The 16,382-nt window shown below is 40.8% G+C and overlaps 1 protein-coding gene across 1 annotated transcript in view; it reads left to right on the forward strand.

Annotated features, from left to right (window-relative positions):
* MTMR10 (myotubularin related protein 10) overlaps positions 1-16,382 on the forward strand; it is a 129,860-nt gene that overhangs the window by 108,152 nt on the left and 5,326 nt on the right. The window contains exons 13-16 of the mRNA XM_073618866.1: positions 1,569-1,738; positions 5,973-6,143; positions 9,292-9,474; positions 14,263-14,325. Coding sequence (XP_073474967.1) covers positions 1,569-1,738; positions 5,973-6,143; positions 9,292-9,474; positions 14,263-14,325 — 587 coding nt within the window. The remainder of the gene's footprint in view (positions 1-1,568; positions 1,739-5,972; positions 6,144-9,291; positions 9,475-14,262; positions 14,326-16,382) is intronic.

The raw sequence follows: 16,382 nt of genomic DNA on the forward strand, positions 1-16,382 counted from the left end.
ATAAGGAAAAGCAACTGCTTCAGATAAATTTAGAAAAGGGAAGTGAGCAAGGTTTGCTTCTATTTTGCTCATCTACAGTGCCTTGAAAAAGTATTCGTACCCCTTGAAATTTCCCTCATTTTGTCATGTTACAACCAAAAACTTAAATGTATTTTATGTGATAGACCAACACAAAGTGGCACATAGTTGTGAAGTGGAAGGAAAATGATAAATGGTTTTCCATATATTTTACAAATAAATATAATAAAAGTGTGGCGTGCATTTGTATTCCGCCCCCCTGAGTCAATACTTTGTAGAAACACCTTTCGCTGCAATTACAGCTGTAAGTCTTTTTTTGGGATGTTGGTTGTAAAATGTGGAAAATTTCAAGGGGATGAATACTTTTTCAAGGCACTGTAAGGCCTTTTAAAAAGATGTCCTGTAAACTGAAGATGATAGAATGAAGACTGACATCTGATGTGTAAAAGTCTGAGGTTTGTCCTAGGGAAACAGTGGCTATTGTTGGGTGGAATGCAGCTTTGTATGTAGGATACACAGGGGTTTCCCTCTCCAGCACAGCGATATACAATGTATGACTCATTCCACTTCTTGCCAAGTCAACTGATCGGCAACACTCACACAGCTGTTGAGTCAGAAAATTACTATTTTGGAGAAATTGTTTTGCATCCCCAGCCAAATCGTTGCATACCAGCTCCTTTCCAAGCTTCTTACTGTAGATCTGCCCTATCCCCTGAATATAACTAGATCTTACTGTGTAAAAGATCAAACGTACAGCCTCAGTGTTACATTTTAATGCTTTATTTTTAGGCATTTATATGTTTCCTTATTGTGTATTGATACAATTTAGCATTTATTTTCCTATCCATCCAAAGGTGAAGAACAGCTGTAAGCACATTTACCCTTTCTTTTATGTGTTCCTGAGTCAGATTGTTTCTTATCTATCTTGTGATAGGGAAGTAAATGCAAAGCTCTATAGGTAAAAATTGTCTCTAAACACTTGTACCTTTTTTTTTTTTTTCATTTTTGCATTCTCTTAAGAGTTAGGTTTTTAAGTGAGTATCTGTAGTTACTTAAAACTATGTTACAGTCAGATAATAACTATACCTAAACTACCCCCATTTTAAGCCTATTCTAACTACCCTGTAAAGACAAGATGTGTATACTTCCCTTTTTTGAGGGCACTCTGGTTTGGTCACATGATCCGCTCCCAGCACTAGCGTCTGTGTACTATGGCTGCCCCATAGTAAGCCTATGGGTGATGTTATCACCAAGGCTCTGCTGCTGTTGTGGGCGATCTCCTCTTCACTGAAGCCAGACGTTGTAGAGTTGTCAGAATGGGTAAGTATAGACTTCTTTCCTTCACAGGGTTGTTAGAATAGGCTTAAAATGGGGGTGGGAGCAGGCATTTGACTGGAATTCTACTTTAAATCCATTTAATGTAATTCCCCTTTAAATTTGTAAAGCTAAAATGTCTTACACTGTGCCAAACGGCGCAATATGAACATGTTCCCCGGCCACACATTAGCAATGGCTGATGTAGTGATGGGATGTTTTTTGTGTGTTTTCAGAAGAGGAAGGTCGAGACCTCAGTTGCCTGGTGGCCTCTCTTGTCCAGCTGATGTCAGATCCGTATTTCCGGACCATTGTTGGATTTCAGAGTCTCATACAGAAAGAGTGGGTCATGTCTGGCTATCCATTTCTTGATAGGTGCAACCACTTGAAAAAATCTGTCAAAGAGGTACAGTACAATATATGAAGTGATTTTGACTTTTCTTCATAGCGGGCAACTATTTAAGTGTTTGGTTTGGCTCTGCCTATTACAATGGGTTGCTGTTATCACCTCTAGCAGGTAGTTGTTGGTGTAGAGATGAGAATATATTGATATCTGGATATGCCTAGCAGCTTGTCATGTCAGTTCAAATGCTATGCAGATTGCCCACATTTTAATTATTTAGTACAGTACTAGAGGTGCACCGGATGTAAATTTTGGTACCAAAAATTCAGGATGCACTTGGTTGAAACCGAAAATGACTTATATATATATATAATTGTATTATATTAGACTTTTTAATTAATATAATGAATTTATATGAATATGAATTTAGTGTGGACCATTATCAGGACATTTAGCGATAGAAAAACTCAAGAAAAATGCATCCCCTTAAACTCTATGTACGTCTTTACACTGGTCCATTGCACTTCTGTTTTGGTGTTTAAAAATATAGCTTGCTGCATTTTTGGTCGGTTAAAAAAAAACGCACCTCCCAGTTGAAATGCATTGATAACGCTTCAATAATGTACCCGTGTTATGTTTTTGATGCGGTTTTTAGTCATATGACCTATGAAAAACACGCCATAAGCACAGTAAAATAAAAGTGTTTTTGGTGCTATTATCGTCATCTTTTTCTCTATCGGCAAAATGCAGAAAACACCATTTTCGGTATGTTTCGGCGCATCCCTATTTAGTACAAAAAGTTGTTATAGCACTGTCTATGATAATTCTGTTAAAAAAACCCTCTCGAAACTTGGCTTCAGTTTCAAGCCATTTAGGAAGCTTCAAATTTTCTCATGATCATGGACATATCATTTCATTTGTCATTTTTGCTGTATGCGGAACAAAGTCTTGATGCACAATGGTTGCTTACTTGCTTTCCAGATCAAGTAGTCCTTGTATTAAGCTTACTCCGAAAACAATATTCATGTCTGAGTGATTAAAATGTTACGTAGTGTAGATTGCAGTGTCTGTGAACAAATCTAAATATACGGTAAATAATTTTTGAGATTTAAAAAAATACAAAAGTTGCATATATTTGTGGATGAGCATTCACAGGACATTTGTGTAGGTGTATTTGAAACATGTTCATCACTGCAGGAGATTGAAAACTGCAAGTTTGAACATAGACAGTACACAGATACCCCCATTTGATGTAACTGCTTTGTGTATTGAAGATGATGCATATTCAGCCTTTTAGATGCGAAGTTAGAACTGGAAGAAAATTGATGATCCCAGTAGAATAATTGGTGACAGAAAGACAAAGTGGAATGCTTATATTTTCACACTTCTATTGTCTAACTGTATCAAATATACAGTGGGGACGGAAAGTGTTCAGACCCCCTTAAATTTTTCACTCTTTGTTATATTGCAGCCATTTGCTAAAATCATTTGTTCATTTTTTCCTCATTAATGTACACACAGCACCGCATATTGACAGAAAAACACAGGATTGTTGACATTTTTGCAGATTTATTAAAAAAGAAAAACTGAAATATTACATGGTCCTAAGTATTCAGACCCTTTGCTATGACACTCATATATTTAACTCAGGTGCTGTCCATTTCTTCTGATCATCCTTGAGATGGTTCTACACCTTCATTCGAGTCCAGCTGTGTTTGATTATACTGATTGGACTTGATTAAGAAAGCCACACACCTGTCTATATAAGACCTTACAGCTCACAATGCATGTCAGAGCAAATGAGAATCATGAGGTCAAAGGAACTGCCTGAAGAGCTCAGAGACAGAATTGTGGCAAGGCACAGATCTGGCCAAGGTTACAAAAACATTTCTGCTGCACTTAAGGTTCCTAAGAGCACAGTGGCCTCCATAATCCCTAAATGGAAGACGTTTGGGACAACCAGAACCCTTCCTAGAGCAGGCCGTCCGGCCAAACTGAGCTATCGGGGGAGAAGAGCCTTGGTGAGAGAGGTAAAGAAGAACCCAAAGATCACTGTGGCTGAGCTCCAGAGATGCAGTCGGGAGATGGGAGAAAGTTGTGGAAAGTTAACCATCACTGCAGCCCTCCATCAGTCGGGGCTTTATGGCAGAGTGGCCCGACGGAAGCCTCTCCTCAGTGCAAGACACATGAAAGCCCGCATGGAGTTTGCTAAAAAAACACCTGAAGGACTCCAAGATGGTGAGAAATAAGATTCTCTGGTCTGATGAGACCAAGATAGAACTTTTTGGCCTTAATTCTAAGCGGTATGTGTGGAGAAAAGCAGGCACTGCTCATCACCTATCCAATACAGTCCCAACAGTAAAGCATGGTGGTGGCAGCATCATGCTGTGGGGGTGTTTTTCAGCTGCAGGGACAGGACGGCTGGTTGCAATCGAGGGAAAGATGAATGCGGCCAAGTACAGGGATATCCTGGACGAAAACCTTCTCCAGAGTGCTCAGGACCTCAGACTGGGCCGAAAGTTTACCTTCCAACAAGACAATGACCCTAAGCACACAGCTAAAATAAAGGAGTGGCTTCACAACAACTCCGTGACTGTTCTTGAATGGCCCAGCCAGACCCCTGACTTAAACCCAATTAAGCATCTCTGGAGAGACCTAAAATGGCTGTCCACCAAAGTTTACCATCCAACCTGACAGAACTGGAGAGGATCTGCAAGGAGGAATGGCAGAGGATCCCCAAATCCAGGTGTGAAAAACTTGTTGCATCTTTCCCAAAAAGACTCATGGCTGTATTAGATCAAAAGGGTGCTTGTACTAAATACTGAGCAAAGGGTCTGAATACTTAGGACCATATGATATTTCAGTTTTTCTTTTTTAATAAATCTGCAAAAATGTCAACAATTCTGTGTTTTTCTGTATATATGGGGTGCTGTGTGTACATTAATGAGGAAAAAATTAACTTAAATGATTTTGGCAAATGACTGCAATATAACAGAGTGAAAAATTTAAGGGGGTCTGAATACTTTCCGTCCCCACTGTATGTTAAAAGGGCACAAATTCTTTCAGGCCAGTGTGTGCTGTCCATAGTTACAGCAGAGAGTAGAGCGAAGGTTCAATGTATGTTCCTGTATGGTGTGACTGGTTAAAGAAAGTCTGTTCCTGTATATAGGGCTTCAGTGTACGTTTTTGCTTTGTGTGACTGAAGGAAATCTAGATGTGTATAAAATGCTTCAATGTATGTCCTGCTTGATATGACTAGCTGAAGGAAGTCCACACCTGTATATGCTTCAGTACAAGTTTCTGGTTGGTTTGACAGGTTAAGAAAAGCATAGACCTGGAAAAAGTACTTCAGTGTATGTTCCTGCTTTGTGTGATGGGTTGAAGGAAGTCTAAACAATATACAGTGCTTTAATGTATGGTTCTGCTTTGACAGGTTGAAGGTTGTCTAGAAGTATATAAATTCCTTCAATGTATGTTCCTGGTTAATGTGACTGGAGGAATTCTAGACCAGAAAACATTACTTCAATATGTGTTCATACTTTGACTGGTTGGAGGAAGTCTAAAACTGTATACTGTGCGTCCATATATTTTCCTGGTTGGTGCGAATGTTTGAAAGACATCTCAACATGTATACAGTATTTCAGTGTATGCTCCAAGTTGGTGTGACTTGTTGAAAGATATCTGGAGGTGTATACAGTTCCTCAATGTATTTTTCTGGTTGGTGTGACTGGTTTAAGGACATCTGAATGTGTATACAGTTGTTCAGTGTGTGTTTCTGCCTAGTATAACTGGTTGAAGAATGTCTAGACATGTATAGAGTAGTCCAATGTATGCTCCTGGTTGATGTGAATGGTTAAAGGACATCTGGACATGTATATAGTTCTTCAATGTAAGTTCCTGATTGGTTTAACTGTTTAAAGAATGTCTAGACATGTATAAAGTCATCCAATGTATGTTCCTGCTTTGGTTCATTAAAGGTAGTATCGAACTGTATACTGTGCATCAGTGAATGTTCCTGATTGGTGTGAATGGTTGAAGACAGTCTACACAGGTATATAGTAATCCAATCCATGTTCCTGCTTTGACTGGTGGAAGGGAATCTCAAACTGTAAAATCTGCTTCTTTGCATGTTCATGGTTGAAGAACGTGTATACATAAAACTATTGGGTTTATGATTGTGGGGGGGAGGGGGTCTGATCATATAGAATAAGCAGGGTAGCAGAGAATATTACACTGCATTGTTGGATGCAAAACATATCAGTGTGGTGATTGTCAAACATCTGTTTTTCTTCCTCAGTGTCCACTGTTTGTGCTATTCCTGGACTGTGTTTGGCAGCTACAAGAGCAATATCCAGCAGCTTTCCAGTTTACAGAGACCTATCTAACTGTGTTACATGACAGCACATGCATCTCACTCTTTGGAACATTTCTTTTCAACTGTCCCCACCAGCGTGTTCAGCAAAGTACAGTGAGTACATTTCCATTACATTTTTCGTTACGGCTGTAGAAAGCATTTCTATAGAATGATTTAGGCTTACCTTTATCTGTGATCTCTGAAGTGGAATCAACCTGCACTGAGGAACATGTAGGCTGCCTCCTGCTGATCCTCCTCTACAAATGCTACTTGTCTAGCTTCTGCTCTTATCCAGTGATGTCAGTATGTTTTGTTGCTGACCAGGACAAGCATGTACAGGCACACCCTGCTTTATGGATACTAACCTTTATGTACACTCGCGAGTACGAACATACCCACAAGTGTACATAAAGTGCCTCACAAGTACAAACATTCCCATGCCATGCAGCCACAGTAGAAGGAACTGAAGCTCTGAGCACATAGCCTGCCCTGTTCCAGTGTGCACTTCCTGTATCCTGGCCGCCTCCCCACCTCCGGTGACATCACATCCGCTCGGTGGTTCTTCTGGCTTCCCTGTCAGCCACAGAATGCCATCCAGCCTCTCCACAGTACCAGTGTCCTCTGTGCACAGCACAATGTCTAGGGGATAGATTGGAGCACGCCCCCCCCCCCCCCCCCCCCCCCCCGCATCAGATGAGCCTATTTACATTTTTCTTCTTGTGAGTGTTCCTCTGATGCTCCCCCCTTACAGCCCCTGACGCGCCGCCCCTTACAGCCCCTGACGCCCCCCCCCCCTTACAGCCCCTGTCGCTCCCACTACAGCCTAGAAGTGAAAAAGGGTGTTGCTTCACTTTAAGTACATTTTCATTTTACATACATGCTCTGGTCCCATTGTGGACTTAAAAGTGGGGTATGCCTGTATAGCAATAGTTCTGACTTCTGTATGGCGTCATCTGATGCATGCTTGTTTAACGTCAGTGACTTAAAGTGGTATTAAAACCAAAAGCAGAATTTACTATTTACAATATCTGTAAAGTCCTTTGTCAGTTAAAGCGACGCAGTGCCGAATCGCAAAAAGTGCTCTGGTCAGGAAGGGGGTAAAATCTCCCGGGGCTGAAGCGGTTAAGGTTAAACCTCTTTTCTTCTAATTTTAATGAGTGGCCACGAGTCTTGTTAAACTCCCTTCTGCAAAAAAGTTTTATCCCTATTGTGGGGTCACCAGTACGGTATTTGTATATTGAAATCTTATCTCTCTCAAGCGTCTCTTCTCCAGAGAGAATAAGTTCAGTGCTCGCAACCTTTCGTCATAATTAATATCCTCCAGACCCTTTATTAGCTTTGCCCTTCTTTGTAATCACTCCATTTCCAGTACATCCTTAATGAGGACTGGTGCCCAGAACTGGACAGCATACTCTAGGTGCGGCTGGACCAGAGTTTTGTAGAGTGGGAAAATTATCGCATTATCCTTGGAGTTGATCCTCTTTTTAATGCATGCCAATATTCTGTTTGCTTTGTTAGCAGCAGCTTGGCATTGCATGCCATTGCTGAGCCTATCATCTACTAGGACCCCCAGGTCCTTTTCCATCCTAGATTCCCCCAGAGGTTCTCTCCCCAGTGTATAGATTGCATTCATATTTTTGCCACCCAAATGCATTATTTTACATTTTTCTACATTAAATCTGATTTGCCCTATAGTTGCCCACCCCATTAATTTGTTCAGATCTTTTTGCAAGATTTCCACATCCTGCTGAGAAGTTATTGCCCTGCTTAGCTTAGTATCGTCCGCAAATACAGAGATTTGAGCTATTTACCCCATCCTCCAGGTCGTTTATGAACAAATTTAAATAGGATTGGTCCCAGCACAGAACCCTGGGGAACCCCAATACCCACCCCTGACCATTTAGAGTACTCCCCATTTATCACCACCCTCTGAAATCGCCCTTGTAGGCAGTTTTCAATCCATGTACTCTATGGTCCATGCCAACGGACCTTATTTATTACAGTAAACGTTTATGGGGAACTGTGTCAAATGCTTTTGCAAAATCCAGATCCACCATGTCTACGGGCCTTCCTTTATCTGGATGGCAACTCACCTCCTCATAGAATGTTAATTGATTGGTTTGGCAAGAACGATTCTTCATGAATTCATGTTGATTACTGCTAATGATACCGTTCTCATTACTAAAATCTTGAATATAGTCCCTTATCCCCTCCAAGGCTTGCATACTATTGATGTTAGGCTAACTGGTCTGTAATTCCCAGGGATGTATTTTGGGCCCTTTTTAAATATTGGTGCTACATTGGCTTTTCTCCAATCAGCTGGTACCATTCCAGTCAGTAGACTGTCAGTAAAAATTAGGAACAATGGTCTGGCAATTACTTGACTGAGTTCCCCAAGTACCCTCGGATGCAAGCCATCTGGTCCCGGTGATTTATTAATGTTAAGTTTGCCAAGTCTAAATTTAATTCTGTTCTCTGTTAACAATGGAGGTGCTTCCTGTGATGTGTCACGAGGAGAAGAATAAATTCAATACCTTCGCCATCTCCCCATCCTTTGTAACCAGATGTCTTTCCTCATTCTTTATGGGGCCAATATAATCTGTCCTCCCTTTTTTACTGTTTACATACTTAAAGAATTTCTTGGGATTTTTTTTGCTTTCCTCCACTATGTGTCTTTTGTGTTCTATCTTAGCTGCCCTAATTGCACCCTTACATTTTTTGTTGCATTCTTTAAGTCTGAATGCTGATGATGATCCCTCAACCTTGTATTTTTTGACACTACCCTCCATGCCCAGACTGACAATGCTGCTGACCAAAACAGTCTCTGTTGCTCCTTTATCCACAGTATACAGAAAGTGTGTTACTGGCCAGATCGCCAGGAGAAAACCTAAAAAAGGAAAACATTTGCAGCCACCATATCTAATGATTAGTGATCTGCAATGTATTACATTTTTGGTTTTGGGTTTAATACCGCTTTACGTATTAAGAGATGTAGCCACGTACCCAGTACATTCATTAGGAGTGAAATAATGGCAGCTTACATATTCTCTGTGAAGTTAAGTGTATAGATACATGAGTGTAGCTGTAATTGTAGTTTTATCATAAAGCACACAGTGGTCTCCCCACATACAAAGATACCCATCACTGCTGCATGGGTTTTCATCTTGCATTTAGACAATATGAACCTAGCATGCTTTGAGTGTCAAAGCTTTTCTCTGCATTTTATTTTATTTTTTTTATTTCTGCACAATTTCTTTTCCAGGAGTTTGCTATAGGGAAAAATATTCAACTGGGAGATGAAAAAGGCCTGAAATTCCCTTCCGTGTGGAACTGGTCTCTGCAGTTTTCAGCAAAGGATCGCACTCTGTTCAATAACCCTTTGTACATTGGAAAGAGCGTGCCCAATGTTCAGAATGAAAATTTCAAGTTTTTTAAAAGGACGAAGGTAAACTGGCCACATGAAATGAATGTAACAACATATATTGTTTACAATGTAACAACAAGAAAAGGATGTTGTGGTTTATTTTTTATTTTTATTTTAAGGGGCTTTGAACTTAAGTGGAAAGAACCTTTTAAGTAGGAAGTAATGCTCAGTTTTGGGACCCTGTCCTCGAAAATCTGCTATATGAAACCAGCCTGTAGCTACTGCTGTACAATGTTCTTGATAGCTCTAAAGTTTTGTTTGTTTGTCTCTTTTTTTAAATTTTAGATATAGCATTTCTTTACTTTGTTACATTGGTCCAGCTTGGACCGATGTAACTATGCATATACCATACATATGGGATCCCTCTAGAAGCTGGAAAACACTGTAGTAGGCACCCTAACTCCAGTGATCTCCACTAGCTTTTGAGTCCTGTGCCAAGCAACTGTTCTGCTGCATTGTAGACACAGGAAGTCGGCTGCATGGCACAGCCACCAGTCAGAGAATGCTTTGCATTTTCCTAATGAATGAAAAGTATTCGTTGATTGTACAAGGTGATGAGCGTGACATCACTGCCCTGCATCTCCACCTTGTCCGATGCATTCATTTAGAAAATCATTTATTAAACATTCGTTGAATGGCGCCTGTGGCAAGCAAATTCCTGTGTTCACAGTGCAGCAGAGCAGCCAGTGGCACAGGACATGGAAACAAGCAATGATCATTGGAGTACCAATTGTCTACTTCTGTGATTTCCAGCTTCTAGAGAGATCCCACAGGTATTTATATCCATAGTTGCATTGGTCCAAATTGGACTGATGTAGCTATGTAAAAATATCCATACCTGTAATTTTTCTTTAACAGATTTTACTATTCTTCTTGGAAGGAGCCAGCAATAGCAGCCTGCATATTTTTATGACACATTTTTTTAAGAACAAGAATGAGGCCATTAAAGCACTTTTAGATGCTGAAGTTTCCTTTGCTGCAGAAATTGGCATCTCTTTCACAGTTTAAATGCTTCCTTGTGTCTAATGAATGTAGGGGAGATGGACTCCCACTAAGACCTATGTTGAGCTATTTGCTGAGCAAGAAGACGACTGGTGTGTGTATATGTGTATACAGTATCTCACAAAACTGAGTACACCCCTCACATTTTTGAAAATATTTTATTATAACTTTTTATGTGACAACGCTGAAGGAATTACACTTTGCTACAATCTAAAGTAGTGAGTGTACAGCATGTATAACAGTGTAAATTTGCTGTCCCCTCAAAATAAGTCAACACACAGCCATTATTGTCTAAACTGCTGGCAAAAAAGTGAATACACCCCTAAGTGAAAATGTCCAAATTGGGCCCAATTATCCATTTTCCTTCCCCGATGTCATGTGACTCGCTAGTGTTACAAGGTCTCAGGTGTGAATGGGGAGCAGGTGTGTTAAATTTGGTGTTATCGCTCTCTCTCATACTGGTCACTGGGAGTTCAACATGGCAGCTCATGGCAAAGAACTCTCTGAGGATCTGAAAAAAAGAATTGTTTCTCTACATAAAGATGGCCTAGGCTTTAAGAAGATTGCCAAGATCCTGAAACGGAGCTGCAGCATGGTGGCCAAGACCATACAGTGGTTTAACAGGACAAGTTCCACTCAGAACAGGCCTCGCCATGGTTGACCAAAGAAGTTGAGTGCACGTGCTCCGCGTCATATCAAGAGGTCGTCTTTGGGAAATAGACATACGAGTGCTGCCAGCATTGCTGTGGAGGTTGAAGGGGTGGGGTCAGCCTGTCAGTGCTCAGACCATACGCCGCACACTGCATCAAATTGGTCTGCATGACTGTTGTCCCAGAATTAAACCTCTTCTAAAGATGATGCACAAGAAAGCCCACAAACCGTTTGCTGAAGACAAGCAGACTAAGGACATGGATTACTGGAACCGTGTCCTGTGGTCTGATGAGACCAAGATAAACTTATTTGGTTCAGAGGTTAATGGCTGTGCGTTGAGTTATTTTGAGGGGACAGCAAATTTACAATATTATACAAGCTGTACACTCACTACTTTACATTGTAGCAATGTGTAATTTCTTCAGTGTTCACGTGAAAATATATAATAAAAATATTGCAAAAAATGTGAGGGGTGTACTTACTTTTGTGAGATTATGTATATGTGTGTTTTTTTAATATACAGTATGTACAGTGCCTTGAAAAAGTGTGTTTTTTTTCACATTTTGTCATGCTGCTACAAAAAACGTAAGTGTATTTTATTGGGATTTTATGTGATCGACCAACACAAAGTGGCACATAATTGAAAAGTGGAAGAAAAATGATAAATGGTTTTCAGAGTTTTTTACAGATGAATATGTGAAAAGTGTGGCGTGCATTTGTATCCCGCACCCCTGAGTCAATTTGTAGAACCACCTTTTGCTGCAATTACAGCTGCAAGTCTTTTTGAGTAGGTCTCTACCAGCTTTGCACATTTAGAGAGTGAAATTTGTGCCCATTTTTGTTTGCAAAATAGTTCAAGCTCTGTCAGATTGGATGGAGAGCATCTGTGAGCAGCAATTTTCAAGTCTTGCCACAGATTCTCGATTGGAATTAGGTCTGGACTTTGACTGGACCATTCTAATACATAAATATGCTTTGATCTAAACCATTCCATTGCAGCTCTGACTGTATGTTTAGGGTCGTTGTCCTGCTGGAAGGTCAATCCCTGCCCCAGTCTCAAGTCTTTTGCAGACTCTCTTCGGTTTTCCTCTAAGATTGCCCTGTATTTGGCTCCATCCATCTTTCCATCAACTCTGACCAGCTTCCCTGTCCCTGCTGAAGAAAAGCATCCCCACAACATGATGCTGCCACCACCATGTTTGACGGTGGGGATGGTGTGTTCAGGGTGATGTGCAGTGTTAGTTTCCTGCCACACATAGCGTTTTGCTTTTAGGCCAAAAAGTTCAATTTTGGTCTCATCTGACCAGAGCACCTTCTTTCACATGTTTGCTGTGTCCCCCACATGGCTTCTCGCAAACTGCAAACAGGACTTCTTATGGCTTTCTTTCAACAATGTCTTTCTTCTTGCCACTCTTCCATAGAGGCCAGATTTGTGGAGTGAACGACTAATAGTTGTCCTGTGGACAGATTCTCCCACCTGAGCTGTGGATCTCTGCAGCTCCTCCAGAGTTACCATGGGCTTCTTGGCTGCTTCTCTGATTTAATACTCTACTCGCCCAGCCTGTTAGTTTAGGTGGACAGCCATGTCTTGGTAGGTTTGCAGTTGTGCCATACTCTTTCGATTTTTGGATGATGGATTCAACAGTGCTCCGTGAGATGTTTTGAAGCTTAGGATATTTTTTTTATAACCTAATCCTGCTTTAAGCTTCTCCGCAACTTTATCCCTGATCTGTCTGGTGTATTCCTTGACCTTCATGATGCTGTTTGTTCACGAAGGTGAACTAACAAACTTCTGAGGACTTCACAGAACAGCTGTATATATACTGAGATTAAATTACACACATTTGGACTCTATTTACGAATTAGGTGACTTCTGAAGGCAATTGGTTCCACTAGATTTTAGATGGGGGTACCAGAGTAGAGTGGTCTGAATACTTTTCAGATATTTATTTGTAAACAAATTTGCAGACCATTTATCATTTTCCTTCAACTTCACAATTATGTGCCACTTTGTGTTGGTCTATCACATAAAATCCCAATAAAATACATTTACGTTTTTGGTTGTGACACGACAAAATGTGGAAAATTTCAAGGGGTATGAATACCGGTACTTTTTTCAAGGCACTGTAATATATAAAAAATGTTTTTACTTTGTTTTTTTGCAATCTGCTGATGACAGCTTATGATTGCTTAAAATGACACTAACATGTTTAAGAAAAAAAATATAACATAGAAAACAAGCATGTGTTCTTACGTCAAAAACATGCCTTCTATTGCTTTCAGCCTCCTCCCAGATTAGCATTTTTTTTTTTTTTTTTTGCTGTGGTCATCCTACTTCTTGTTAGATGTTGACTACTGTTCATTTTCCATGGTCTCACTACTATATAGGAACAAAGCCACCCTCTCTTGTTCGCTCCCAAGATGGACTAGGGACGTTGGGATGTTTAGTGTGCATATGACCTCAACTAACATGCACGGCTCATTCCAAACAAAGTGAGGTGAGGGGGGAAGAACAGGGGTTCAGGGGCTCACAGAGAACGTTTCAGGGAGGCAGAAAAATCACAGTAAGGATTATGTTCATGAAAAATAGATTACAGGGCCATTAAATAGTGGATATGTATGGATTCTTTTTGGAGAATATGTATATCATTTAGTGTCACTTTAAAGTCCATTACATCTAATTCAAATTCCTAGTGTAGTGTTTTTGGTAATTTGGGAGCAGCTCATTTTAGCATGCTTGGCATTGGTAAAAAAAAAATATGTAGTGATATCATTGATATCTTTCCTTGGCTTTTTTTTTACATTGCAGTAAGTACACCAAATCCATGAGCCAGTGTTTGGGGATTACCTAAGGAGTGGCTCCCTGGGGCCACAGCAGTACACAAAGATGGCTTCTTAGTATGGAAATATAGAATGTACTTTCATCCACTTATTAGCTTGATGTAACCTTAAATATTGAAAAAAAGCTGATTATCTAGATATTAAAAGGGTGTAAGGCAAAGCACATTTACTTGGAATGCTCATATGCGGCTATAGCAGCTGATCACAAATATATTTTCATTATCCCTTTTCTATTATCTAATTCTAGTATCACTTCTAACTTAATCAAAATGCATATTACAAAGCTTTAACAAACTGTATTTTTGTTTTGTGTAGCACTGGGCATCCCAGACAACACGAAGTGTTCCAGAACAGTCCCATCTGAGTGTCAAACCAAATGTAAGTCTCATACTATTTGTACCTCCATTTAGGCTCCATGCATACTGAACGTTAAAATAATGTTCTAAAAACGCCATTTGCTTTTGCAATAGCGCTTATTAGCGTTTTTCCACGTTAGCTTTTTTTTAGCTTTTTTTTTTTTAATGGATCAAAAACGTTAAACGCTGGTGAGCCATGTTTTTGAGTTTTTATCAGCGTTTAACGTTTTTAAGCATTTTTTTGGTCAGGAAAACAGCTCCTGAACACTATTTTAGGGCGTTCAGACAACAGCCCATAGATTCCACTGCTGGACACATAGGATAACATAGAGGGAAGTTTATGGGCTGTTGAAAAACACCCAAACTCCCAGCAACGGCCGTTTATGAGCTACAGTGTGCAAGGAGCCTTAGGGTGGCCATGCAAAGCCTAATTTATGTATCACCTGTGACCCTATAGAGAATCCTTATGGAGGGATAACCAGCAATTCCGATTGCCACACAGTGTACACAAAGGAGCACCAGTCTTTCTTCCTTTCCTTCCATTCCTTCTTTTCCTTTTCCATGGAGGGACACAAAGTCTCTATCCCTTGGGTTATACTGATGCTTTTTTTTTTTGCCAAGCACTAGGTTGTCTCTGGCTTTGTGGGTCAGTAATCTGGCTCTTGGTTGTCATTGGAGGCTCGTCTCTCAGTTTAATATCCTGGAGCTTTGGATGATCTGTCTGTCTCTGCAGCATTGGACCACCCTACTGGAGGGTCATCCAGTCTGGATTCAGTGAAATCTGGCATCGGTCATCAGAAAATAACCAGAAGTCTCACAATAGCAAGAGAGGTAGATTGGATCCTGTCCTGGGTAGAACTTCACAATGTAGACTTGTTGGCTGTGTACATTCCAGGCATAGACAGTTGGCAAGCAGATTTCCTCAGCTGACAGTGCCTCATCCATGAGAACGGTCCCTACACATGGAGTTGTTCCTGGGCCAGTGTCACGGGTGAGGAAAGCTGGATGTGGACTTGTCTCCAGAAACAGGGTCCTCTAGCGCAGTGGTTGCCAACCTTTTGGACCTCATGGACCACTAAACTCACAATTTTGAATCACGCAGACCACTAACATGAATTTTATATGCCTTATACACACAGTGCTCTGGCTATCTGCCCCCCGTCCCCCTGGATCACACTGCTGCCCTATACACACAATGCTCCAAGTTTCTTGAACCATCAGTTGGCGACTGCGGCTCTAGCGGATGCAGTGGGGTGTGCTGGTGGTTCTGTGTGATCAGCACACCCAATCTTTGCTTTTCTTCCCCTACAACTTCTTCCTTATCTGCTTCTCAGGATCAAAATAGATAGTATTTTGTTGATCCTTATTGCTCTACACTGGCCCAGCCAGAGGTGATACTCCAACCTGGTAAGAATCTTGGCAGAAACTTTGTGTGCTTTGCCAAATTGTCAGGATTTTATGTTCCATGGCATGATTCACGGTTGCTGGCTTTAATGGCATGGCTGGTAAAGCTTAGCTTCTGAAGGACAGGGACATCTCATAGTCTAGGATTCCTACAATGCTAAAAGCTAGGAAGTCTACTTCTCTCTAGTTCTCTCATCAAGCATATTTAATTTGGTCTCTATCGGCCTCTCAGACTTTAAGACCTTTGTACGGGGAGTCTGCCTTGGCCCTCCCTCTGTCAATTCCCCTGTAGCTCAGTGGGATCTGACTCCGAAAGAAACATTCCTCTCTCTGCTCTCATTTACAATTAGGTATTGTTTTATAGTTACAAGGTGGTGTTGAGATCCAGGACTTCCTTCTTGCTTAAGGTTGTTTTTCTCTTCAACAAGGGTTTTGTTCTTCCGTCCCTCTGTTTGGCTCCAGTTCACCAAAGGGAAATTTCCCTTTGTCTAAGGGTGCATGTACCGCACACTGGCACTTTTAACCAGTCCTGGCCTGGTCTCATCCCCTTGGGCCAGTTTGTTTGTGTAGTGTGAGTGCTTCAAACTGTGCCTGGGATCGGTTCAGAGTGTTGTTCAATTGTGGTTCAGAACAGTATGCTTCAGTGTGAGTGTAAACTGTGCCAGAGCAAAAGAT

The sequence above is a fragment of the Aquarana catesbeiana genome, linkage group LG03 (assembly GCF_042186555.1).
Source record: "Aquarana catesbeiana isolate 2022-GZ linkage group LG03, ASM4218655v1, whole genome shotgun sequence".
Classification (NCBI taxonomy): Eukaryota; Metazoa; Chordata; class Amphibia; order Anura; family Ranidae; genus Aquarana; species Aquarana catesbeiana.